Below are 25,377 nucleotides of genomic sequence, written 5' to 3'. Positions count from 1 at the left end.
GCTAGAGAAGACAAAAAGGACAGCGATGCCACAGGGCACAGAGCACGCAGCGGTTCTTCCCTTCCCTCGAACACTAGTAAGTAGTAACCTCTCTCTCTCTCTCTCTCTCTCTGAATTTCCATCCAGCATCGCCCGGAGGAGTAGCATCAGTAGCAGTCGTCATCTCCATCGAAGAGGCATGGGTCGGCCACCAAGCGCATGGAGCGACGGGGTGCTGGCGGCGGCGCCGTTCCGGTTCCTGCCGGACGAGGTGGAGGAGATGGAAGCGCGCCTGCAGCCACTCCGCAACCCTAGCCCCGATCGCGTCGCCATGGAGGAGCTCGCGAGGAAGTTTAGCGCCTCCACTGAACGCATCGGCAAGGTTGTTATCCAGCCGAAGCAGGTACGTACGTGCAGTGGTTCCCCGCGCACACCGAGGTGATGTGTAGATTCAGATCGAATTCCTCATCTCAAATGTCAGAATTCAGGATCCCGATTCACTCAGATCTGGGTAATCGCGCTGCAGGTTCGTAACTGGTTCTGCAACCGGCGCTACTGTTCGCGTGAGGGCAAGGCTGCCAGGGCAGCGCAGGCACAGGGGAATTCGGCTGCCCGTAGGGTTGAGGCCTACCGTCAGCTTGCTGCCGGTTCCTCGGCTCCTGTGCACGCCGGTTCTTCCTCAGGTGGGCACTTCTTCTAGCTCCCTGGAAATCCAGTGTCTGTGCGTTGCTGGTGTACAACTGTACATTGAGTATCATTACTTGGGCACCAACCATGCCTTGTTTCGTATGTACCACCTCTTTTCATTGAGTTATTTGTATATGGTTGCTGATTGTTTCTTCTTCTTCATTTTCTTCTTCTTGTTCTTCTCTTCTGTGAGGGTTTAGGATGCGTGCTTCTGGTGGCCTTTTTCTATGAGAGGACACAATGGAACCCACACCCGTTCAATATTATAATTTTACAAAAACATCATCCCATTTCTTTTGAAAAAAAAACACCATCCAGTTTCATGCATCCAAACTGATAGGTTGGATTAGTTCCTTGCATCATAATTTCTGTACAACTTACCATTCATTATTTTGCTGCATCATAATCTCTGTCATAGCGGACACAATCATAGTGCGTCCCGGTCTCAAACCCAGGGTGACATAGGTCATATGCTCGTCTCATTCTGTAAAGTGGTTAGAGTGAAGTTTCAGCGTGTTTCCTGGCTGCTCCTTCTCGGCACTCCTGCGTTCAGTGGGCACCTTGTTAAGAGCTATATGTCAAGAAAACTCTCTCCCCCTGATTTAGTTTTTTTATAATTTCTGTCTTATAACTATATGGAAATATGCATCATGAATTCATTATATCTTTATCTCATGTCCTTTTTTCTAATTCGTAACACTGCTTGAAAAAACCAGGGAAAATTTCTATGGAGGGAAGTCAGATCAAATATGAAGCCAAGTCAGATAGAGATGGCGCATGGTACGTAGATATTTGCACTTCTTTTTATTTTTCAAGCTGAAAAAAGTAGCGAAGTCGGTTGTGTCTGCATATTGTATTTCAAATTTCCCCATGGACTCCATGATTGATGTCATCATATTTTTCCATATATGATTATGCTATACGCTGTTAATAATGAAAGAAAATGATCTCATTGGATGAACACTTATCGGTTGTTACATATCACATGCCGGTCAAAATATGAGATTATTATTAACTGATTGTCCTTGCTGTCATTTAAAGTAATAGTATGGAAAGAGCTATATGAAATGGTACATAATTTGCTGACACAATATCTGTTGTCCAATGACACTAAAACATTATATGAACTTATGTTCTTATTAGCAAAAGAAAAATGTTAAGACAGAACGGAAGGGATAAAAAGAAGATTTGTAAACTTGGTCATTACGTACTTCTGTTAGTGGCAAGATGATGAAAGCTTTGGATTCATTCACTATTAATAAAAACTTTAGTTTTCTTACGTTTCAAGGCCTTTTTAACCTAGATTTTTCAATATGTGCGACACCCTTTTGCATTGCAGGTATGATGTCGATGTCATTTCTTTTAGGATGTCTGAATTAGGTGAACCGGTAAGGAGCTCAAGTTACCATTAAATTTCATTGATTTTGCAAATGGATTGGAACAATTATGTTAGTTATTTGTGAAAGCAGCATGCTAACACCGAGTATGATATGATTCCATGTACTGCTGTAAGTGCAGTCAAATGCACTAAGTTACTACGCGATATGATGATGTGATGTTTCGATCCTTCTACTGTTTTAGAACTCTAGATTGACAGCACATGTTAGATCCCATGAAATTTGCAATGGGACCAGAGAAAGGAGAGACCAAAAAGGTGCGTACTGTGTAATCAACAATAATGAATATAAATATATAATCTAAGTTGGCAGGGAAGAGGAATGTGAAAGTTCAGAGTATATGACCCTTTGAGTTCAACTTACGACATGAGCTAAGTTTTGGGGAAAAGGTCATGATATTATTATTTAAGATATCAAGTATGTTGTTTCAGCAAATGACAAATTCTATCTCACATTGGCTAATCTCTAGCCTTTACAAATTCTCTTATTGGGCTCCATTATCAGCCTTTAACTTACCAGCCAAAGTACTAACTTGCCCGAAATTGTCCTGTCTGCTCCTTTTATGCTAAGTATATACACTTTGGGACTTGTAAAAGTACATCAGTATTTTGATCTGGTTGCAAGTTTGTTGCAAACTTAGCAAATTGGCTTCCTAAACCAAGCTCAATCAGTCTGCTAATACTTTGCAACTGTTAGGGATGCGCAAGTAGTGTCTTATAGTTCGAGTAATTTCTTGTCTCGTAATTTCATTCTTTCTGTCTGTACTTTGTAACACAAACTATACGATGTATTCACGACATTGTGGCGGAAATGGGGTTTGACCTTGCTTTGAAAAAATAATTATCTTGTCTGATAGTGAACCACCCCTAAACCATCTACTATGTAACATATCTATGGACTGAGACCGGCCTTGCGCATTGTGTCATTTTATGTTGTTCTTGCTACATGTGCCGTTTAACTAACTGGGTCGTTTTGCTTGTATTTATGGTTTCAGGAAGCAATGGTCCGATTCTCTGGAATTGGAGCAGAAGAAGCTGAATGGGTCAACACTCGTACTTGTTTGCGACAGCGTTCTCTTCCATTCAGGGCCACAGAATGTGTACTTCTGCGCTGTTGGGACCGTGTTCTTTGTTATAAGGTATTGCAACCTTAAACTCCTTTTTAATTTGCTGCTATCTTAATTAGCGTACAGGAACTTGTAGTTGGCTTTACGATATAGACAAGAACTCGAGATTAGCATCTTCCCCCTGTAATTTCATTACTCCCTCCACCCAAAATAATTACATCTAGGGCCACAGCTGTTAGGCCTTTCTATCTTCCTGATTGTACCTGCATGCTGAATATTGACTTTGGAAGACTGTAACTGCATACCGAGAAAACTTCCTAGTTGAAAACTACAGGAGTCATCATTGCAGGTTGCACTGCTACAAAAATGATTTGTAGAAACATCTTATTTTTTTCTAAGGGCGGGTCAAAAGGTAACCCACTCCTACAAATGGAGCGGTTACTGTACCATCAGCCCCGCCCCTAGAGAAATATTTTTAGGGGCGGGTAACGCCATCATCCGCCCCTGCAAATGGGCATCACTTTGAGGGGTAGATGATGGCATCACCCGCTCCTGAAAATGATGGCATTTTTAGGGGCGGGTGATGGCATGACCCGCCCCTAAAAATGGTTCTACATAAAAAAATTCAAAACTTTTTCATATGATCTCAGATGAAGTCAAACTTTATATCAAAATTATAGAGAATGATGAGATCTAAAATTTTGTAGTTGATAAATTTTTTATTTAAGGTCATTTAATGGTCCAAAAAATTATTATGAACCTACATATGGCTATGACTATACAATATCTCATACAATTCAAGTCATACTTTGAATTTCAACAATCTTAACCTTTATATACACTGAAATATACATGACATATTTTTCTTTGTATCCATAATGCATAATAATCATAATGTAGAAGTTTCACTTTTTTAATTTGTTTTGCTATATGGAAATATTTAAATGAATTTTTGAAATAAAATTGAAAAATATTTTAGGGGCCGATGGCGTCACCCGCCCCTAGAAACAGATTTTCAGAGTTAATATAAAAGAATAGCTTACCCCATAGAGTCACAAGTGATTGTGTAGTGTGGTGGAGAGGAAGGTACACGCGAGGCTTGAGGTATGCGGTTCGAACCCTAGGTGATACAAGTGTGCATATTTTGTCAAAAAAAATTATAACTCAATAGTACAGGGGCTTGTTTGGCTGCAACATTTTTTTCTTTTTGATTTTTCTGTTTTCTATTTTTTTGATTTTGCTGTTTTCTGAAAATCAAATCATTTTCAGGGGTGGGCGCATTACTCGCCCCTAAAAATCGTATTTTTAGCTGCGAGAACTAGGGGCGGATACCGCACCTGCCCAGAAAAAAATACTTTTACCCGCCCCTAAAAATCTTTTTTAGTAGTATTGGACTATTTTTTTGTTTACTTTTGGCCATGTTTGTGTAAAATTTTTAAAGTAATACTGACAGGAACTATTATCATTAGTTCCTCAGTTCTATCGTTTGCATTATTATCGGTAGAGTGGGGTCTCATGAATGCGCACTTCTGTTCTGAAACAATCAGGAAAGTGAACAGAGTGGTCTCTATTTTGATGCTGAAGTGCATGGTAGGCAAATTAGGAAAAGACATGATTCGAGGGAATGTGATTGCAGATTCCTTGTTCGCTATGACCATGATCAATCTGAGGTAATAAGTCTCCATTTCTAATATTATCCAGACTAATTGCAATTTTATTATTGTAATAATTTATGTACTTTACTTCGTGTTACTTATGACCTATAGCCTGACACCTCTCCATTGTCTAAAATTCCATTACTTGACAGTGATTCTTGTGGTCTATGTGTGTGCTGACCTGCTATATTTCAGAAACTCAACTTACAGATTAGCATATGTCTAGTTGCCCTTTTCGTTTGATTATTTGATTGATTGGTTCCCTGGAACCATTGATCCATTAAGGAACGACTATGTCTTTAATGATTAATTTACCAGTGTTTCATCTGGGGATGAATTTAATTAATTGATGAACTAGCTAGCTAGCAAAGGCAATTTAATTATGATGTGTGTTTCAGGACAATATGCAAATTAAAGCAGTATATTCAGTTGAACGTTAAGGAACTAATGTTAAAAGTAATGCACAATCTACTGCTTTAGTAAATTTAATTTGCCAGTTTTTACGTTTGCATGGTAAATTTAATTTTACGTTTCCAAATCCAGACAGCCACCTTAAGCCTGTGTATTGTTTCTTTTGCATGGTCCTAAATCGTTCTTTCAAATTTATAGGAAATTGTTTACCTGAGGAATTTATGCCGTCGACCATGAGCAATCGAGCTACAGGCTTCAGGCTTTGCTTCTGCTATATAGAAGTGAAAGAAACAGCTGAGCAACTCAGAAAATAATATATTGTGGCATCAAGTTGATATGTCGCCATATATCCTATGCATTATTTCTTTGATTTCGGATGACAACCACAAAAATCATTTAATTAAACAGGTGGTTAAATCGCATTTGCAGGGGCCTGTGGGGCCCTGTGGTTAAATCGCATTTGCAGCGGCTGTTGTTATTACATACAGATCATATTGCAGTAAAAGGGGGACGCCTGTAATAAAAATCATTTTTTAGCGGTGGTTATATTTAGCACAACATATGCTGTGTTAGTTACTCCCTCCGCTCCAAATTGTAGGTCGTTTTAGCAAATTTAGATACATAGATTTTACTATATATCTAGACACAATGTATATTTAGGTGCATAGCAAAATCTATGCATCTAGATTTGCCAAAACGACCTGCAATTTGGAATGAAGGGAGTATATATATGGTATCTTTGTTGCTTTTTAACATTGCTCCAGAATGGAAACGAACTGAATATGTGTATCAGTGTATGGACATAGTCATATTTGAGAAGTTGATCACACTATTGAGGAGCGTCTCATATATATCTGCAGGTTGGCGTAATAAGTTCAGTAGCTAGCAGTCTCATGGGATGTTAGCCAGCTCTCGCTCAATGGAGTATATAAGGAGTATAGTAACCAGGAAACCAGGAAACACGCGCTAGCAAGACTAAGGACCCATTTTGGAAATGCACCGCACCACAATCTCTATCCACATGCAAGGCCCCATCATGGAGCAACCTTTGCCACCTCCTCCACACACAGGGTTGAGCCTGCCTCCTTCCTCCTCCCTACCATGCTGAATAAGTTTATTATTAAAAATGCACCAACCTTCATAACATCGGAATTAGTTTCATTAACTCTATCCTGAAATATATCTTTATAGTGCATCTATTTGGTAATGTAAATATTCATATATTTTATTTCTACAAACCTTTTTTTGAAGGGGCCATATATTCTTTTCATGTAAACTCGGCTGTTACTCCCTCCGCTCTAAAATGTAGGTTGTTAATAATTTTTGCTATATATCTAGATAAATATTATGTCTAGATATATGGTAAAAATCATGAATCTAGACTTTTATCAAAACGATCTATATTTTATATTTTAAAACGGAGGAAGTAGCCCTTAAGCGGGGGAGGGGGGCGGGGGCGCACTCACTCTCTGTCCATTTGGCACTTACCCTGCTTTATATATGCACAACGATAAGGTTGCTTTGCTTCTATACACTGGACAGTGGTACGTACAAACAACGACGAAAGCACCAGCCAGCCGTTGCTTACGTGTGGATGCATGAACGAGGTAATCGGAGGGGACGTGCTACGCGCTAAGCAAAGCTTTGGAGGGCACTTTCCTTGTGGACGCTTTGGCTGTGGCCTGTGGCTTATCATGACGTCATCCAGCGCGGCGACACGTGTCCACGTCCGATAGGACATGCCATGGATCATGGGCATCTTCTTCGATCAGTGGTTACCTACTGCATGCCCCACTGTCATGGCATAATTCGTCTCTTCAGGCTTCAGGAGAGCTCGATTTCGTAGCTTTATACTGTACAAATACTAATCATCATTTCAATGTTCTCACAAGTATATATAATATATACACGTACAAAATACTCCTATTTACAAGAAGATATGGGGCAGATAATGCAAGGCACTCGTACCAGCAGAGATAGGCAGGCTATGTTGTCCCTGCCCTGAGCCAAACTGACAACACCAAGCTGCACCTATTGTAAGTCACCGTTTGCCTCCACCTTGCATCTATTGTTAAGAGTCTTCTTAGATCCACCGGAGCAGGGAGTAGTCACTGTCCGTCTAGCAAGAATTGCCCCTCGCTGCGCCTACGCCAAGAGCAGATCGGAAACTAGAAAAACGTCACACCATTTGCTCCGGCGGCGGCGCGGCGGCGAAGGCGTCGCTCCGGCAGATCGGGCACGTCGAGTGGCCGTGCAGGTGCAGCCACTGGTCGATGCAGTGCTGGTGGAACACGTGCAGGCACGCCGGCAGAAACGTCGCCGTCTCCCCATGCTTCTCGATGTCGCACAGGCACACCGCGCAGCGCTCGGACGTCTCGCCGTCGTCCGGCTGCCGCCCCTCGTACGACGACGACGCTAGGATGACATCGGCGGCGACGACCCGCGCGGCCGGTGGCTCCCGGGGAAGCGCGGTCATGACGCGATGGCGGTCTTCTTGCCGACCTCGGGCCACAAACGGCGGCGGCACCAACGAGGCGCCGTTCCGCTGCCGCTCGTACGACGCCACCAGGGTGCCGACGACCACCCGCGCGCCACCGCGAACGGGCGGAGGCGGCGGCGGCGTCGGTGGCGGAGCCCGGGGAAGCGCGGTCATGACGCGATGGTGGTCTTCTTGCCGACCTCGGGCCACGAACGGCGGCGGCACCAACGAGGCGCCGTTCCGCTGCCGCTCGTACGACGCCACCAGGGTGCCGACGACCACCCGCGCGCCACCGCGAACGGGCGGAGGCGGCGGCGGCGGCGGCGGCGGCAGAGCCCGTGGAAGCGCGGTCATGCCGCCATGGCCTCCTTGGGGCGGCAGCGGCGGCGCGACGAAGGCGTCGCTCCGGCAGATCGGGCACGTCGGGTGGCCGTGCAGGTGCAGCCACTGGTCGATGCAGTGCTGGTGGAACACGTGCAGGCACGCCGGCAGAAACGTCGCCGTCTCCCCATGCTTCTCGACGTCGCACAGGCACACCGCGCAGCGCTCGGACGTCTCGCCGTGGGCCCGCGGCGCCCGCGCGGCGCGCCGCTCGTACTCCAGCAGGGCGTCGTCGTCGGCGACGACGACCCACTCTCCACCGCGCGCGGCTGGTGGCTCCTGAGGAACCGCTGTCATGCCGCCATCACGGCCTTCTCCTTGTCTTCTCGTCACCAAGGCGCCGTTCCGCTGCCGCTCGTACGACGCCGCCAGGGTGCCATCAGCGATGACCCGAACGGGCGGCGGCGACTGCTCCCGCGGAAGCGTGGTCATGCCGCCACGACCTCCCTGCCTTTCCGCCGCCGCAGACGACAGCTGCGACAGGGCACCACCGCGCGGGTGCCGGGGGGGCGCGCGCTGGCGGCCCCGCACGCGCCGCACCAGCGGGGACCCCCGGACGACGTCGGCGCAGACGCGCGGGTAGTAGGCGGCGCTGACGGTGACCCAGAAGACGAGGACGACGGAGAGCGCGAACGTGGCGCCGAAGCGCCGCGCCGCCGCGGTCCGGACGATCGCGTAGACGAGCGCGCCCGGGAGGCCGACGCAAGCCGCGGTGGCGATGGCCAGCGCGCACACGCGGGTCACGCAGTCCTCCGCCATGTCCATGCTTTCCCTGGGAAACCTCGATCGGGTGCCAGCTTCTCCTCTGATCTTGGGGAGCTACGTATACGAAGTGGAGATCGAGCGAGTGACGGCGAGAGGCGGCCGTTTTGTGCACTCGCGCACGCGCTTACTTTCCCCTTCATTTGCGCGTGGGGCCCACGGCACACGCCATGCCCCCGTTCACCGTGTTCCTTTCTCCGTCAGCAGGCTCCGAGCTTGTCTCCTTTCTTCCTTTCCCTGTCAGCAGGGTCTGGAGATCCATGGCATCGAGACAAGGGCGAGCTCGGTTGCCACTTTGAAAGATTAGCTTTGTCCAAGTACCACTCAAAATTATGCCCTTTGATGAGTCCCCCACGAGGAACAAGTCCACAGTTATTACATAAAAGTAGAGTAGCACCCGCTACTCAGACACATCCCATTAGCAACATGGTGATCGACAAAAGTTTTAGCATTAGTGACTAATCCTGCACATGAAAGGCCCCTAGTGAGAGGTTAAGAAGTGCATCGCCCCCGTCTCGAGCGCGAGGCACACCTAGATCAACAGCTTCTTTTGGTCATCACTGCCTTGTAACTAGACGTGTGTAGAGAAATTCTTGGTTGGCATTTGTCAAGCGCAATGTTCAGTGTTTGGTATGAGCCAAAGTGCGCGGCAAATTACCAATACCCCTGTGGATAAGTTTTAAATTACGTTTTTTCCACCCGTATAGACCATCGATTAGATAAATGATCTTCATTCCGAGGTGGTGCCATGTCAAACACAATACGAATAACTTCCACATCCAGACTTGTGTGTAGCTCCACCGTACCCCTACTTGTACAGCTTTCCGTATCGCCCCGGCAGTGACATGGGGCCGGGGGCAATAGTTTTGTACCCAAGAGTTTCCTGGTTTTCGTAACCAAATGTGACAATATCTTACTAGCTAATTCAGTTTGATAATATTACTATGGGGTCAGGGGCGGAGCTAGAATCCAGCCCGGGCTGAACAATGAACAAGTTAAATATTGACTAAAATTATATCTAATGCTACTGCTTCGTGCTAAAATGCTAGAGTAGATTTACATGGGATGAACGAGCTGGGCCCATGCTGCAGCACGCCCAGCACGGGCCCTCTGGCTGGCTCCGCCCTAGTATTTTAAGGAGAAACTACCGGAGGTGATATGGAATCTGGTGTGGCTCTCATGTTGCTAAATGATAGTATTATATGTCTTTCTTTCTTGCACAAATATATTTTTCAAGAAAACTGAATTGTTCTGGCATGTACAACCGCACGTCCGCACGTAGCTAAATTCAGTTTGTTCTGGCATGTACAAATGCACTTTTCGAGAGAAAAAAAAGGGAAGGAATCTTAAATTTTGTTTCAGAGCACAAGTTCTGGTCTCCACGACAATGCGATGTAAGAAAGTAATAAACCTTAAATTATCATGTTTGTTTTTTTATTCCTCTAAGAGATTCACGAACACTCGTCTCCGCTAGAGTGACAGGCGCGTTTCGAGCATACACCGCATAGCAGCAAAGTCCGGTTTCGAGCATGAAGCGTAGCGTGGGCCGACTAAAGCATTTGATTGAGGTCAAACTGCTGGGCCTATGGGCCAAGCTTTTCCCGAGCCGGCTGATCTCAACAGACTCGGCGTACGAAGCCCACGGCTGCACAAAGAAGGACCAAGCATTCTCCTCCTACCTACGGCCTCTTTGGAAACCGCACGGTTTCTAAATCGCAGGAATTGTAAAGCCACAGGATCGGATTGTCAGACCACCTTGCGTCCTACAGAAGGGAAAAAACCCAGGAGGAACTGAGAGAAATGACCGTTTGGATGAGCACCGACAAAACGCTACGATCGTGTGAGAGAGAGACAAGGAAAGCTTTCCAAGAGGAAGACCATTGCTTTGTTCCAAAGGACCTATAAATTTCCTTTTGAAAATCCTACAATTCAAAGAAGCCCAAATGGCGTGCGCGTTAACCATGCCCGCCCGGCTCCGTCGTTGCAAGCTTGCACGTAACGGTGCAAGTGTAGTAAGGGCATCTCTATCTCCTCCTTGGCCCCTTCAGATATTTAGCTGCTATTATTGGATTTTTATACTGCACTTGGAGCAGGGAAGTCTTCGGTTCCGTGGTTTCTGAAGGAAAAGTGCACAAAGTTCCTGTTTTTATACTGCTCTCTTTCTTGACAAAAATGGAGGAATTATAAATTTACTAGATGCATGCCCGTGCGTTGCTACGGGCGGCAACAATAGTTTTGGAAAAGGCAAAATGGTATGGTTGATGAAAATATATTTTATAGGCATGATGTCTATCCGACTATTTGATATCCTATATGTCTTATCTCTAAAATTTAATTTAATATGTCATCCAGGAACAGACAGGCAGATAGTAGTAATACATATATCAAGCATGAAAAAATAGCATGAATGAAGAGCACTTTGTCAGCATGAAAGTAAACTACAAGGCATGTACTAAGCAATAGAACCAAAGCTGGGATGATTTGGAGATGCTAAGATTTTATTTGAAGGGATCAAAGTTTGAAGAAATTGCTGAAACAGCTCAGCACTTAAAATATTTCTAAGTCTGAGATTTTTAGTGAAAAGGGGTCAATTTTCAGGCCAATTAAAATGTTTTTGTATGGAATAATTTTGGATGACAAGTACCCCATTTCAAAGATGGTTGGATGAGCTATGAAAATATATCATTTTTTTCCTATGAATGTTTTTTGCAAGGTATTCAAATTTGAATTCAAACAGAGGTAGCCTGAAAGGGTTTAGCTGAATATTCAGAAAAATAGCATGAACACTATCTGTTCAGAGAAAAATTTGGAAATGTTAGAGAACAAATTATCAAGGGTGCCTGAAACAAAAGTCGTAGATAATTGTCAAACCTACAACTTTACTTTTTGGAGATTTTGAAGTCCAGTGAAAGAATTTGGAGAAAAATGCGCTGCAGTGTTCAGGTTCGGGAATATTCAGTTTAACTCGGTGTAAACAGCAATATTCAGAGCCATTTTTGAATGGTTTTGAGGACAAACCAAGGAAGATACCTTTAATGAAAGTTGTAGAGGAATATCAGGGCTACAACGTTGCTTTTGTCATATTTTGAAGTTCAGTAGTAAACTCTGGAGATAACTGAGCTCAAACTCGCTAGTTTAGAGGGCAATCGAGGCTATTCAGAAAATTAAGAGACAAACAGAGCAGCTCAAGCTTATCCTCTCGACATGGCCGTCGCTGATCAATGACGGTAAAAATTGAAGTGAGCCACGCGTCGATCGAGCGAGGGATAGCAGAAATCGAGCAAGCAGGAGGTGGAGGCCACTAAGGAGCTGCGGATAAGAATAAATGCCGCCTGAAGGGCCATCGTCTTCCTCCTCTCGCTAAGTCTGCTCCTCGGCCGAGCTCGCTTTGCCGCCAAATTCGTCTCCGAGGAGCGGTCTCCCGTCGATTCCCTACCCAATAGCCTCAGCGACACCTCACGCATCGATTTGAGCCGTTCCCGAGCCAAATCCGTCGCCACAGCATCCCTCCCTCCGTCGTCTTCTTCCTTCAGCTCGCCGGCGCACAGAAAGAACGGAGCCACGGTGAGCAGAGGATTTCCAGGGCGGTGAGTCTGTTCTGGGCGGTCTAGGGCGTGTATGACGGGGCACGGAAGGGGTAGGAGCGGTTGGCGGCGCTGTTCCTTGGCCGCAGTGGCCGGAACGTGGCCCTCGCCGTGGTTGCCGCCAGCAACTGCAGAACCGCCCTGGTGATCGCGCACCCGGACAGCTGCAGAACGCACGACGCAAGGGAACCCGGACCGCGGGACTCAAAGGATCGCACGACAAAACTAATTCGATAGCGCGCGGATTTTTTGGGCGGGACAAGACGGTTTTGGCAGCGGCAAACTTTTTTCTACCACTTGAGTCTTTTCAGTTGCAGAGATTAGGAACTCTAAGTGGCTTAACCGTAACGTGAGAATCACTCTTTGTGCGTAAGCCTTCAGCCCTGGCAATGCGTACATCCTCAGACTGAAGGTAATGCACGTAACTGACAACTGCTTCTATAGAAACCAGCAACTACTCTGGGAATGCATTAGGACGTCGTCAGCAAATTTTGCAGGAACATGTCATAAATGGACCTACGCCTTCGTGCAAACAAGCATGAACCAACCAGGCAACCATTCCTGAGAACATGTGCAGGATAAGGGGGCATCGTTTCTTTAGTTAGTTACTCCATTGCTGATGACGACTTGACTGAGATCCAGCCGACTGGCTGTACAAGTCAGCCGGACCACAATAAAGAAACTGATCTCGCTCTAAGTTACCATAATTAACACCCTAGGCAGGAACCCCAAGCTAACAGAAAGCACCTTCTTGCAGCCATAGTCTACCTTATCCTTCCTAATCCGCGGGGATAAACCTCCTTTCTTAGCCCGGGATAAGATGCTTATCTGAAGCAGCCAGAGCACGTCGTTTTCACATGCTCCCCCATCAGGCTACCAACGATCCACCCAAAGTAACTGTGACTCATGTCAATTTCTTCCTTCCTGTGAGCAACGAAGAGACGGAAAAAATTCATAATTAATAAGAAGTATCTGTACGCGGATCTATCAAGATCACACGGAGTAAGGGTAAGTATCACTTACTCTCTGGCACCGAGTTGATGAAGCATATCTGATAAAAAAAGGATGCCTATCTATCTACCCGTTTGAACAGCTCTCTTCCTACGTCTCTATATATCAACATAAGCTGTGTCCCTTTGCCTTCCAAGTTCCAAACTTTGAGCAGAGCTTCCTATGAAATGGCAGAGCTTTGCAATTTATCATCTCACGGGGTACCCTTGTGTCAGGATGAGAGCTGCAATGAACGAGGTGGTGACGACTCTGAGTTTGCTTCCTTCTCGGGTGAATCCAGCGGGTCCTTGTGCTCATCAGCTTCAAATCTGTCTGATGATGCAACATCATCCCCACCTGGTCATCCCCGTGAGCCATCCTCAGCATCTTCGAGCATGTTGCAGCTGGATGACGAGGGTCCCCTGTACAAGTTGTCCTCGCTGGTAGTCCAGCTTCCAATCAGGTGTGTACGTCACCCCCACACACCCCCCCCCCCCCTTCTCTATCTAAAATCAAAGCCTGCACACATGAAATTTGTTGCCTGCATTTTCTAATTCCTAGAAACAAAAACGTAATTTGTCACCTGGCCCCAACACTAGTTTATTAAATATATACTATAAGTTCTACATTCATGGTAATGGTAGAAAAATAGGTAGCCTCAAAATTCAAAATTACAAATGCTCGAATAAAATTTGTGATTTCATTGTAGTACTATATTGTGTTAACACTAGCTAGTTCCTGTCCCTACCAGACAACGAAATGGTTTGCTTATTTGTTATAAAGTATAAATAGCTTGCAAAATCACTTGATTCAGTTTAACGAAAGGTGACAATCATATGATCTAACTAGGAGAGGTTCCCCTTTGCACAAGATCTATTATAAGGGTGCAACTCAGTTCTACTTCAATTTGTATTTGCACCTGGACAGATGTCATGATTCTAAAGGATCAAATTTTCAATATCTACCTTCATAAACTCCACTTCAATAGCCAAGCATTCAAATTCGCTTACACGTAATTTAATTTCTGCAGGAAAGGACTGTCCAAATACTACCAAGGGAAGTCCCAATCATTCACATCAATATCTGATGCTACATGTGTTCAAGATCTAGCAAAGAAAATTTCATACAGTAAGAGGATGAAGACATGTAAAAGTTATTCAGCAGGATTAGACATGAACCAACGGTCAAACAACTTACCAAGGCCATGCAACAAGGTGATAGCAAAGAGGCCCTCAAATGGTTCAGTTGCTAGAGTAATGACAAGAACTTGCAACACCCGTCACTTGTACAGCAGCGCGAAACCAACTACACACCAGAACAAGAGAGATGCACAAATGCATATCAGTCTGTAAATATGTGAAACCTGGAAGAAATAAGAAATAGAGTGTCAAGCCTCCACTTCCAATTGACCAACTGTGCTTCATGCGTGCTTTACACATGAAAATTTAAACTATATTCACTTCTAGGATCAAGATAATTTCTTTTATGCTTCACTTCATGATCCATATGAAGATTGAACATTTTTACGGATGGAAGGATAAAGGGTGAACATAATCAACAAAACTTATCATGGCAAAAAAAAATACAGTTATCTTTATCAAAATGCCTCCATTGAATTCCTACAGATCAATCTACACTTCAGTATTCTTTTCATAATAAATAAATATCCACAATGTGGAGGAGCCATTTACACATTTACTGAGTAAATTTAGCAATGATGCATAAAACACAACTACAAAAAATTCTATGGAGAGTCGAGATTGTCATGAACTGAAGAAGGTGACTTTGCTCACATGGCTGAGGCTCATTCCATTCTCATTTCATGCATCTCAACATGAGGATCTGTTCAGAATACAAAAAAGGAATGATGTTATCTAAACTTAAACAAAAGCAAGTTTGCACTGAAGTTACACATTTTAAATTTAAAGCTTGCATTACCTGAACAAAATATTTAAGCTGCCATTCACCACCCCCTCCCTTTCTCCAAAATATAAAAATACACTAATTGCCATCCGAAAAGGATGTGCTATGAACTTGCGACTTTTGCAGCCTTCAAAGTAAACACGTCCAAAGCGGTAATTATATTTCTTTGGTATATGACATGCATACCATTGCTTCTCTAACATCTAAAGCTCTCAATTGCCATGCTTTTTCTTAAGAAAGATCCAGTAATGATTTCAGTTGAGTCACATATTGCTCAGCCATTTTGTATAGTCTCCAACTGCGTCAAGAGCACACTGCAGACATATATTCATAAGAAAACTGTAATGTTAGCACTTAGCACTTCTTAAAAGAGGACACCACAAAAATTGATGAATGCACAAAAATGAACACTAAATATAGTTCTTCAATGGGAATGATCCTTACATCTTCTGTTATTCCAAGATGGTCAAGTAGAATTCTTATACCACCACCCTTTGAAGCATTGAGTGGGACAATATCAATTGTATTTGGCTGCATTTTGAGAACACGTGCTTTCCCTTCAGTCAGTTCTGAAAAATGCTGCCTCAGGACAGATGAATCCTCTTCAGCACTGTCAAAGAGTAGCAACTTCTGCAAGTACAAGGAAATAGGTGTAAGTCCACTGGAAGTCAAAGTGATCTTATATCTATTTATCTCATTTATTGCAGACGTACAGAGTGCTGCTCAACAGTGTTTCTCCAACAATTCCGTTTAACCATTTTAAAGAGATTTGTTGAAGACATTTTATGAGTTAGCTTGACATTTCATTATGCTACTCCATTTCTTCATCTCTGTTTATATAGAGATAATGCAGATTTCTATCAAATTGGTACTAATGGTCATATTTTGAACTTGCAAGCCCAACTACTAATAATGCTTCTTCAAGATTTCTTTTCCTAAGCAGGGCAATCTCACTGTTCCTGCTAGTGCCTTCGGATGATCTAAATTTATAAAAATGAAACTATAATTTGGACCATTTCAGACAAGTGAACATGTTATAAGCTTATAATCTCATCAAATGCTGTATATGTGCTACTTGGAACATTGCCCTGAAAAATGAAAGAAAGCTGCGAGCCTCATAAATACATCAATACGTTACGTTACAGTAAGAATACAAGACAAACCTGAATGGATGAATATTTCAGCAGGTCCTCAATAGAATGCATCACTTTTACCTGATATGAAATTCAAATTTGCTTCAACTGCCTAAAGGATGGCATAATAAGAAAAGAAGCCTGTCTAGCAAATATCTATAGATCATACCTTGTTCTCATGATGCACAGTGTGCAGCAAGTTAACAAATGGATGTTCAAACAAGGTTAAACATTGTTCCTCGCAGTATGCAACAACAGGAATTTTATGCTTTAAGGAGTACAGGAATGCCTGCAAATGGAACGAAAGGAACTTATAGATAACATAAATGATGCCTTTTCCACTCCTAAGGAGATTTTTTTGGTGAAAATGCCTAAAGAAGACATAGAGGAACATGACGAAAGGGAAAAGAAGCTCATGATGAAAGGGAATGCATTTCACACCTAAGATCCAAAAACAACCAAATAACAGAAAATGTCCAAATTATTCTAAAAAATAGTTCTTTATAATAAAGGAATAGTAAGTGCAGAATTAAAACTACCATGGAAAGAGCATATCTAAAAATATATAAATAAAACTTAGAAGTATAGCTGCTGTTAAAAATTATTCATGGACATGATTTTAAGTAACCACCTCCTTGCAGATATCGACATCCAATTCCGCTCTATAAACTTCCTGGCCATGTTTTCCATAGACAAGTGAACCCTGAACCAAACATAGCAGAAATATAATCATTCGGGGGCTAGGTGTCACTTTAGGAAAGATCACATACCATGATAGCAGTAGTTGTTTAGATAAACAAGTAAAAATGATGAGGAGAGCTCAACAGTCGATACCGGCTAACATTACCCTCACACATTGGTATTAGGAAACATCCTTTTCATTTGTATGCAGCTGATGGAATACATATTACTTAGTTGCAGAAACAACTGACATGTATAGGGCAGCAGTTAAAGAAGTTAAGTTTGCCTGCGTATTTCAAAATCTCAGCATTTAACCATGTCCTATTTGTGCAACAAAGTAAGATTTCATTGCATCCTATGAAACTTTGCAAGTTTTCCTATGAGCTGCTTCTTTTGTAGAATATAAAAATTGAATGTCATGTAAACAGTGTTGTCAAAGGTAACTGCTAACGAATTGCATCTGGCTATGCTAAACTAGTGAACCACACAGATGAATAATTGGACCTCTGTTACAATTAGTGAAATAAATATGCCTTGGGGGAAACAAAGTAGTTAATGTTACAAACACCATCACGACTACATCACAGGAACAAACAAGGCAACAGAACAACTTTGACAACAAACCTCCACAAATTCTTATCCTAGTGAAATCAGACAATGTACCTGTAAAAATACACCAGGTGATGTCTCTGATACAAAATTGCCTTTATCAAAGAAATCAAGAAGCTTGAAGGTTCTAATGGTGGAAGCCCGGCTCTAGTTTAAGAAAAAAAATAAAGAACTCATAAGAAAATGCAATACAGAAAGTCATGGTAAAATACAGTAAGCTGTTGTTGGTCAGTTACATGATTTACTTCTGGTTCAATCACATGATATTATTTTGCTTCTTTTTTAACTTCACTAAAAAAATTCCATAACTATTGTACAATAGAATTTTTCTTTGCCGGGATTACATAATTACCTAAATATAAAGTAGAAGTTTTTAAAAAATGTTTAGAAGATTTTCTCAGTCTATAAACATATGTAACTAACCTACAGATAATCAAAGAGAATTAGGAAGCGATTGAAGTATTATGATTCACTAAAGAACTAAACATTCTTTTCTGTTAACTATCAACATTCATGAGAACTTTCCAGAGTGTTCCACATACTCTTTTCTGGTTTCAGAAAGCTGGCATATGATTGGTAACATTAAAACTTGTTTCATGCTAGCCTCCACTTCAAATCAGTGTCATTGAGATTTAGACGAACAAATAACATGAATGCATAGAACCCACCTTTCCAGTAACCATGATAATGTTTACTCCTGTTGCAATTGCCTCTCTCAAAGATTCTATTGATTCTTCCTGCAGGTGTCCTTCATAATCCACAAGAGTACTTTAACAATTTTTCAGAATTATACGCTTGATCTTGGCAAGATCCAATAAAAGCTAACAAATTCAATGCGCTCGATCAACTCACCATCTATATCACAAATGATATGCCTTAATTTGGGCCAATGTTCCTCTTGTAGGCTCACTTTCTCTATATTGTTATTGGCCTCTGTACACAACAGGTCAATCCATAGGTAGTCCAGTGATCAGAAATAGATTGACATTCATTTTGCTTTCTAGAAAAAGTAAATGATTAAAATTTGCAACGAACTTATACCAACAGAACTTTGTAAATGTGCCATATGGGCAACAATGTCATATGCACTCTTAATTAATCCCTTTCCTCTCCACTCAAGTGTATTTAATATATGTTCTTCTTCCTTCTCCATCTCTTGTTCAGCCTCTTCGCTGAGTTCATGATCAAAGCCCAACAAATGCAACAATCCATGCACCTGTTGAATTAAGTTGGTTAGCATAAATAGCGTGCAAGCTGCTCTAATGTTGACTGCCGTATGCAGGTTGCTTTACAAATTACAGCAGTATTGGCAATTTAGCATAGAAATAGTAACCTCTTAAGCATAGGGGCATTCAAGCTATCAATAAGCAATGGCGGATGGAAATGATCAGTTGAGCATTTGCATACAGTGCAACTCACCACAAACTGTAGTCTCTATTTTTCCAAGCAGCTTTTAAATTTCTGACTGTGTCTTTTTTTAAAAAAATAGTACAGCTATGAAGTATGTAGAAAGCTATTTACCTGGCCTTTAGTACGATTTTGCTTAATGTTGTATTCGAATCTTACAAATGTTCGAAGTGCAGTATGAGGTCAACACCAATATTGATAAATCTAACAACTACACGACTATTGAATCATTGATGCAACTGGAGAAGTTGTAGTTAGATATTAGGAAATGAACAGAGATGACTACAATACTAAAACGTTGAAATACTAGCAATGATAAAAACAAACCGACCATGAGAATTCTGATCTCATCAAGAAGTGAATGGCCTCTTTCTTCTGCTTGCCGCTGTGCTGTTTCAACAGAAATTACTATGTCACCCAACTGCAGCTGCAGGAGCAAAACAAAATATGTAAAAGAAAAGGTCAAATAACAAGCATCCAAAACAAATAGACTGACTCAGTAGGATGCCCATACAATGGGAATATCAAGCCCTGGGATATGCTGTGACATTGACAGAACATCAGTAGGGTGATCCTCATCCCTCCATTCTTTGTTCAGCTCCCTGATGAAATTATCATCACAAAGCAGCAGAGAAACCTCGACACTATTGTATTTGTTCAAGTTGCTTATAGAAGGATCTCTGGTCTTGTACTCAGAGCCTTCAAGGTTGTCAAAGGCCACCTTCGCCGCTTTCCCAACATCAGTTTGGAGTGTTTCTGCAATGCTCTGCACAGCAATTCGCAATGAGGTACACATATCATGCCAATTAAACATTTCACAAAAATGCAAAGGGAAATATCGCAAAGTGGCTTCAAAACATTAAATGCATGTGGAATTTCGGGAATTTTCAGGAAAAAATGCAAAGCTCCATCAGTTCAAAGCGCTGGGATTAGGGCGCCTATGCAATACCAAGATTTCAGGGTCGTCGGGGAGGTCCTCCTCGATGCCAATTTGCACAATGAGCTCGCCGGGGCCCTTCCGCATCGGCCTCCTCGCCTTCCTCCGCTTCAGTAACATCGGCGACGCCGACGAGCGCCTTATCCTGAAGCTCGACGCGGAGTGCTGCCGCGACGCGGCGGCGGCGAAGGGGGGCAGGGTACGACCATGTGGAGGAGAAAAAGGCGGCGGAGTGTGGGGAGGGAGAGGCCGCCGCGGAGTGGGGCGGAGGCTGGAGGCGGTCGTAGAAGGGAGAAGGTGGTGCGATGCGAGCGCGCGGGAGAGGAGGAGATGGAGGCGCGCCATCGGGAGCCGCGTGGCGTGGTGCGAGCGAGGCGTCTAGAAGGTTCTAGAACCTTTGCCCCGAGGTTGAGGGGCAGAAGCTGGAGAGGCCCGAGCGGCGAGGAAGATAAGGGTTTAACAGAGCGTCACTGACATGTGGTCCCAGTCCACGGCGTGAACCATCTGGCCCCGCATGTCAGTGAAACCTTTAGGCTCCGTGCCTTCGGGTTCAGGCGCCCCCAAACCGCCGCCCCGCGTGTTCAGCCCCCCGCAACCACACCGGCCAAAATGCCCCGCCGCCTCGCGACGACCTACTCCGGCCGCATAGCCGCCGCGACGCCGTCCCCCTCGGGCCCCTCCCTCACCGTCACCGTCTCCCCGACGCTGCCCCCCACCCCGATCGACACGCGCGGCTTTCCGCTCCCGCGCCGCCACCTCGTCTGCGCCGTCGCCCGCATCCTCCGCTCCCCGTCCTCCCCCTCCCCGCTGCTCGACCTTGCCGACTACCTCGGCTCCCTCCGCCTCACCCTCACCGCCGATGAGGCCTCCGAGGTCATCAAGGCGGTCGCCCCGGACACCGCCCTCGCGCTCGGCTTCTTCCGCTTCGCCGCCACCTCCATCCCAGGGTTCCGGCACGATGCCTTCTCCTACAACCGCATCCTGTCCCTCCTCTTCCGCAGCCGCGCAGGCCCCGCCGAGGCCCTGCGGCTCGTCGCGGAGATGGAGCGGGACGGCGTGCCCGGCAACATCTCCACCGTGAATTTGCTGGTCGGGATGGGCGTGGAGGTGGGGAGGTGCCTGGAGCTGGCGAAGAAGTGGGGGCTGAGGCTGAACGGGTACACTTGCAAGTGCATTGTGCAGGCGCACTTGAGGAGCAGGGACGTATGGAAGGGGTTCGAGATGTATGAGAAGATGCGGAGGAAGGGATACAAGCTGGACATCTTTGCATATAACATGCTGCTTGATGCGCTTGCCAAGGCTGGAATGGTATGATTATAAGCACAATCTTATATATTTAGCGATGTTCTTTGTCATACTGTGCTAACTTAGAGGGTAGGTATGGTTGTATGAAATATGTTGTCGGTATGTTTAGTTCTGATCATTTCATCATAGCATTAGGAATCACAAGCATGAGAGGTATGTTACCCAAATATTTCCTGAAGATGAATATTTTAAAATTTAGACTCTAATGGGTATGTAAAAATGAGCTTCCACTGTCTGTGGTGGAAAATTAGTTGATGTTGTTATATAAATGAATTAACTGAGCTATCTGATTATGGATTATAGCCATTCTGGTGGTGGGAGGCACCGTTTATTGATGGGTATCTGGAAGAATTCAAAGTTCTTGTAGAAAGCTTGTTTTTGCTGCAATTATTTCACCTTTTCCACTAATTGTTAATTGCTTAAGGAATCAGATGTTCCCAATACATTTGAGTTAGTGGTGTGGGGGAATGTACTGCTATACCCAGTGGGACTCTAATGCAGCCTGCTAAATGCCTTTGCTGCTATACTCATCCTGTGCTGCTGCCCTACGCTAGTATTGTCCACCACTGCCATCCCTGTGTCACACTGCTCTCCTTGGACTGGTGGAGGTGGCCTCACTTAGTCATTGCCGCCAAATAGAATTTCCCATGGTGGCTGATGAGATCCACCGGGACATGAGAAGAAATCGCCAATGAGTCCTTGTCAAGTAAGAACAGGAAGGGGATCAGAGTTGGAATCAATTCGCTCGATCCTCCCCTCAGTACATGGTGCTGCCTTTTGTGGCTGTGCATACATGCAGGTGGGCCATGGGCCAACTTGCTTTGGCATGGGGCTAATGCATGTGTTACAGCAAGGGAGTGGGTAGGCGATGACCGGTGGTGTTCCATTAGTAGAGCTTTGTTTATGGAAAACTTGAATTTCTGTTTCATCACCCAAAGAAAAGTTTCAATCTAACTGCATATCATCAATTAACAAGTACAAATTTGGTGCAAGCAGGTTGACAAAGCTTACCAAGTCTTCCAAGATATGAAACAAAACAACTGTGAGCCGGATGCATACACATACACTATACTAATTAGAATGTCTGGAAAGGCTGGGAACACCACTAAATTTCTCTCACTTTTGGAGGAAATGGTGTCCAAAGGATGTATTCTTAACCTGATTGCTTATAATACTGTTATTGAGGCTCTTGGTAAGAACAAGATGATTGACAAGGTGATTTTTATGCTTTCTAAAATGATTGAACGTGGCTGCCAGCCCAATGAATTCACATATAGCGTCATCCTGGATGTTTTAGCAACAGGAGGACAACTGCACAGGCTGAATGAGGTTCTAGATATCTGTAGTGGACATCTGAACAGATCAGTTTATTCTTTTTTGGTCAAGTCACTCTGCAAATCTGGGCATGCAAGTGAGGCTCATAATGTATTCTGTCGTATGTGGAGTTCCTATGAGAAAGGAGACCGGGATGCTTTTGTATCAATGCTTGAGGTGCTATGCAATGCAGAAAAAACTGCAGAGGCAATTGATCTACTACATATGATGCCTGAAAAGGGGATTGCTACAGATGTTGGAATGTACAATATGGTTTTTTCTGCTCTTGGGAAGCTCAAGCAGGTATCCTTCATAAGCAATCTCTACGATAAGATGAAAGCAAATGGGGTTGCTCCTGATGTTTTCACATACAATATTATGATCTCAAGTTTTGGTAGGGTTGGCTTAGTTGATAAGGTGCGTGAACTTTTTGAAGAAATGGAGGCTAGCAGTTGTAAGCCTGACGTCATCACCTACAATTCTCTCATAAACTGCCTTGGGAAAAATGGAGATCTGGATGAAGCCCACATGCTTTTCAAAGAGATGCAAGAGAAAGGATATGATCCTGATGTCTTTACTTACAGCATATTAATTGAGTGCTTTGGTAAATCCAATAAGGTTGATATGGCATGCAGCTTGTTTGATGAGATGATTGCAGAGGGGTGCGTTCCTAATATCGTAACCTATAACATTTTACTAGACTGTTTGGAGAGACGTGGGAAGACAGCAGAAGCTCATAAACTTTATGAAACTCTGAAGCAACAGGGATTGGCTCCTGACTCGATAACTTACTCAATACTTGAGCGATTGGAAAGTAGATCTCAACGAACAGTAAGAATACGTAAGCCAAGTCGGACTACAGGTTGGGTTGTAAGTCCATTATGATGGCCTACCCTGGATCTTTTGGTTGCATACCTTCAGTGAGGTGGAGCTGAGGATCCATAATCTGTATGCAATATTGCAGTTAAATAATGTCTCCAAATGATTGCTCAATCCCCGTGAAACAAATTAGTAATCCCAAGTTATCAGAATTATAAGTATCAAGACTATTGCATGGCTGCTGATACCTCAGTTCTGAACAATTCATAGATGATGGACATCTTGAGAAGAGGTAAGAACATTTATACTTCATCATCCTATCAGAAGACTATATTCAAGATGTGAGGATCTATCTTGTAAAACTCAGAGTTAGTACCTACATTCATAGTCATTAAAACCAGACCCTTTTTTTTCCCAGCATTAGCATAGTTAAGTACTTTTTCTTTAATCCTTTGATCCATACAGTTATACAATAACTTTCTCCTTAAGGTGTGTGAACCTAAGGAGAAACCGGAGGTCTTTCGAAAAATATACTGTAAAACCGGAACAAAATCACATGGTTACAGCTGCTTGCATCACATAGGTGGGAACATATACTTATTGCAAGGGTAGCTTTGAACATTCTCAAATCTCAGCACTGTACTAGGAAAGTGAATATTTAATACCTGTCGGAATAAATGGTGGTATTTAGATTCTTTTCCAAAAACTGAGTTGCACAAATCCTAAATCTATGTTGTCACTAGCTGAAAAGTGGGTGGTCGCAAACCAAGCCTCAAATTGCTTCATTCGTGCTTCTCACTTTCTGGAAGATCATAGAAGCACTAGTTGAGGATAAACTAACGTGCTGAAGCTCCAAACTTCTGCTATCCATAAAACATAGATGCCTTTTTCTTCTTTTCTGAAATAAAATAGTGCAGAGCCTAATTAAAAAATGTAGATGCCTTATCAAATATTCTGTGACTGATTTGAGTCTTCCCTGTTCTATTTAAGAGGCATATGCCTCGTAGGATTGCCAATTGTTTTGGACTTCAAGTTCACTGAGTGATAAAACAATGGTATTTCCTGTGCACTTCTTAACATCTTGGAGCTGCTACTTCTTTGTTTGCTCAAAGATTTCAGATGCAAAACAAGTTGATTTTGGAAGGCCTGTAGCAGGTGACGATGTGCCATTGCAATGCTAAATCTTCTGTTTGGGGATGTGTTTGGATGAAGGGGGAGGAGGGGAACATGTGCAGTACTATATCAGAGAAAGTAGAAGCAACAATAGTTTATGATGGCTTTCATGTGCATAACCTGTTTGTTTCTGTGCTTTGCCCATTATAGTGAATAACTGTGTCTTTATAGTATGCATTGATCCTTTTGGTGTGCAATATCTCCCTGAAGTTTACATATTGATTTATATCTAGATTCCAAGCATTTCCCTTACTCTCACAGCTTCAGCACGTAGATGTCCTTGCTTGGAATCTTTAATATTTGGAACAGTGCCACACTTCTTTGGCAAGTTATTGATTGCCAAACATGTTCATGCATCTATTCCTATGACACCATTTCTTGGGGCTGTTGACATGCTGGATGCCAAGATGAATTTGTAATAGTGGTTAGCCCTAATTTCTTATCAAATACCCCCAAATGTTTTTGCTGCATCACTCCTGGCCTCACTGTCTTACTGGAGTCTACAAGTAGTGTGTGCAAACATCACTTAAATAATGGATATACAAAGAGACTGATGGTTTTCATATTTCAGGAAGAGGAGGGCTCTGGTTCAAGGTACTGGAAGATCAAGCTGATATAGTTCCTACAGCAATAAAGGCAAGTTGATTTTACGATAACTTTTTGGGGAAAAATACTACTTTGACGG

The 25,377-nt window shown here is 43.6% G+C and overlaps 4 protein-coding genes across 11 annotated transcripts; 2 read left to right on the top strand and 2 right to left on the bottom strand.

Annotated features, from left to right (window-relative positions):
• Positions 1-6,674: 6,674 nt before the first annotated feature.
• Positions 6,675-8,873, bottom strand: LOC112873460. 2 transcript variants are annotated; one of them, XR_003224751.1, is made up of 2 exons: positions 7,164-8,873; positions 6,675-7,048 (listed from the first exon to the last, which is right to left on the bottom strand). XR_003224751.1 is itself a non-coding variant. In XM_025936410.1 (1 exon), exon 1 carries the CDS (start codon positions 8,818-8,820, stop codon positions 7,375-7,377), a length of 1,446 nt encoding a protein of 481 aa, XP_025792195.1. In that variant the 5' UTR covers positions 8,821-8,873; the 3' UTR covers positions 7,061-7,374. The 2 variants fall into 2 exon arrangements, 1 of the variants encoding a protein (XP_025792195.1); XM_025936410.1 differs by lacking the exon at positions 6,675-7,048 and having other exon boundaries at positions 7,061-8,873.
• A 4,067-nt stretch (positions 8,874-12,940) lies between these two features.
• LOC112878952 (endoribonuclease YBEY, chloroplastic-like) lies at positions 12,941-20,563 on the bottom strand. 3 transcript variants are annotated; one of them, XM_025943236.1, is made up of 16 exons: positions 20,094-20,426; positions 19,659-19,910; positions 19,476-19,571; positions 18,779-18,953; positions 18,590-18,670; positions 18,406-18,485; positions 17,792-17,884; positions 17,079-17,150; positions 16,617-16,736; positions 16,478-16,528; positions 15,759-15,944; positions 15,330-15,628; positions 15,185-15,233; positions 14,589-14,754; positions 13,425-14,497; positions 12,941-13,325 (listed from the first exon to the last, which is right to left on the bottom strand). In XM_025943236.1, the coding sequence occupies exons 1-12, from the start codon at positions 20,424-20,426 to the stop codon at positions 15,578-15,580; spliced, it is 1,590 nt and encodes a 529-aa protein (XP_025799021.1). In that variant the 3' UTR covers positions 12,941-13,325; positions 13,425-14,497; positions 14,589-14,754; positions 15,185-15,233; positions 15,330-15,577. The 3 variants fall into 3 exon arrangements, with proteins under 3 accessions (XP_025799021.1, XP_025799020.1, XP_025799022.1); XM_025943235.1 differs by having other exon boundaries at positions 14,589-14,696; XM_025943237.1 differs by having other exon boundaries at positions 14,589-15,233; positions 20,094-20,563.
• LOC112878953 lies at positions 13,542-14,789 on the top strand. The gene is made up of 2 exons (XM_025943238.1): positions 13,542-13,854; positions 14,422-14,789. Exons 1-2 carry the CDS (start codon positions 13,580-13,582, stop codon positions 14,741-14,743), a joined length of 597 nt encoding a protein of 198 aa, XP_025799023.1. The 5' UTR covers positions 13,542-13,579; the 3' UTR covers positions 14,744-14,789.
• A 95-nt stretch (positions 20,564-20,658) lies between the features above and the next one.
• LOC112878950 (pentatricopeptide repeat-containing protein At1g51965, mitochondrial) lies at positions 20,659-25,333 on the top strand. 5 transcript variants are annotated; one of them, XM_025943231.1, is made up of 4 exons: positions 20,659-21,389; positions 22,383-23,811; positions 24,510-25,116; positions 25,264-25,321. In XM_025943231.1, exons 1-2 carry the CDS (start codon positions 20,691-20,693, stop codon positions 23,583-23,585), a joined length of 1,902 nt encoding a protein of 633 aa, XP_025799016.1. In that variant the 5' UTR covers positions 20,659-20,690; the 3' UTR covers positions 23,586-23,811; positions 24,510-25,116; positions 25,264-25,321. The 5 variants fall into 5 exon arrangements, with proteins under 5 accessions (XP_025799016.1, XP_025799019.1, XP_025799015.1 ...); XM_025943234.1 differs by having other exon boundaries at positions 24,510-24,674; positions 25,264-25,310; XM_025943230.1 differs by lacking the exon at positions 24,510-25,116 and having other exon boundaries at positions 25,264-25,333.
• Positions 25,334-25,377: the final 44 nt, after the last annotated feature.

The sequence above is a fragment of the Panicum hallii genome, chromosome 1 (genome assembly GCF_002211085.1).
Source record: "Panicum hallii strain FIL2 chromosome 1, PHallii_v3.1, whole genome shotgun sequence".
NCBI classification, from domain to species: Eukaryota; Viridiplantae; Streptophyta; class Magnoliopsida; order Poales; family Poaceae; genus Panicum; species Panicum hallii.
Note: the sequence above shows the minus strand (reverse complement) of the source record. Positions and strands in the feature narration are given on the sequence as shown.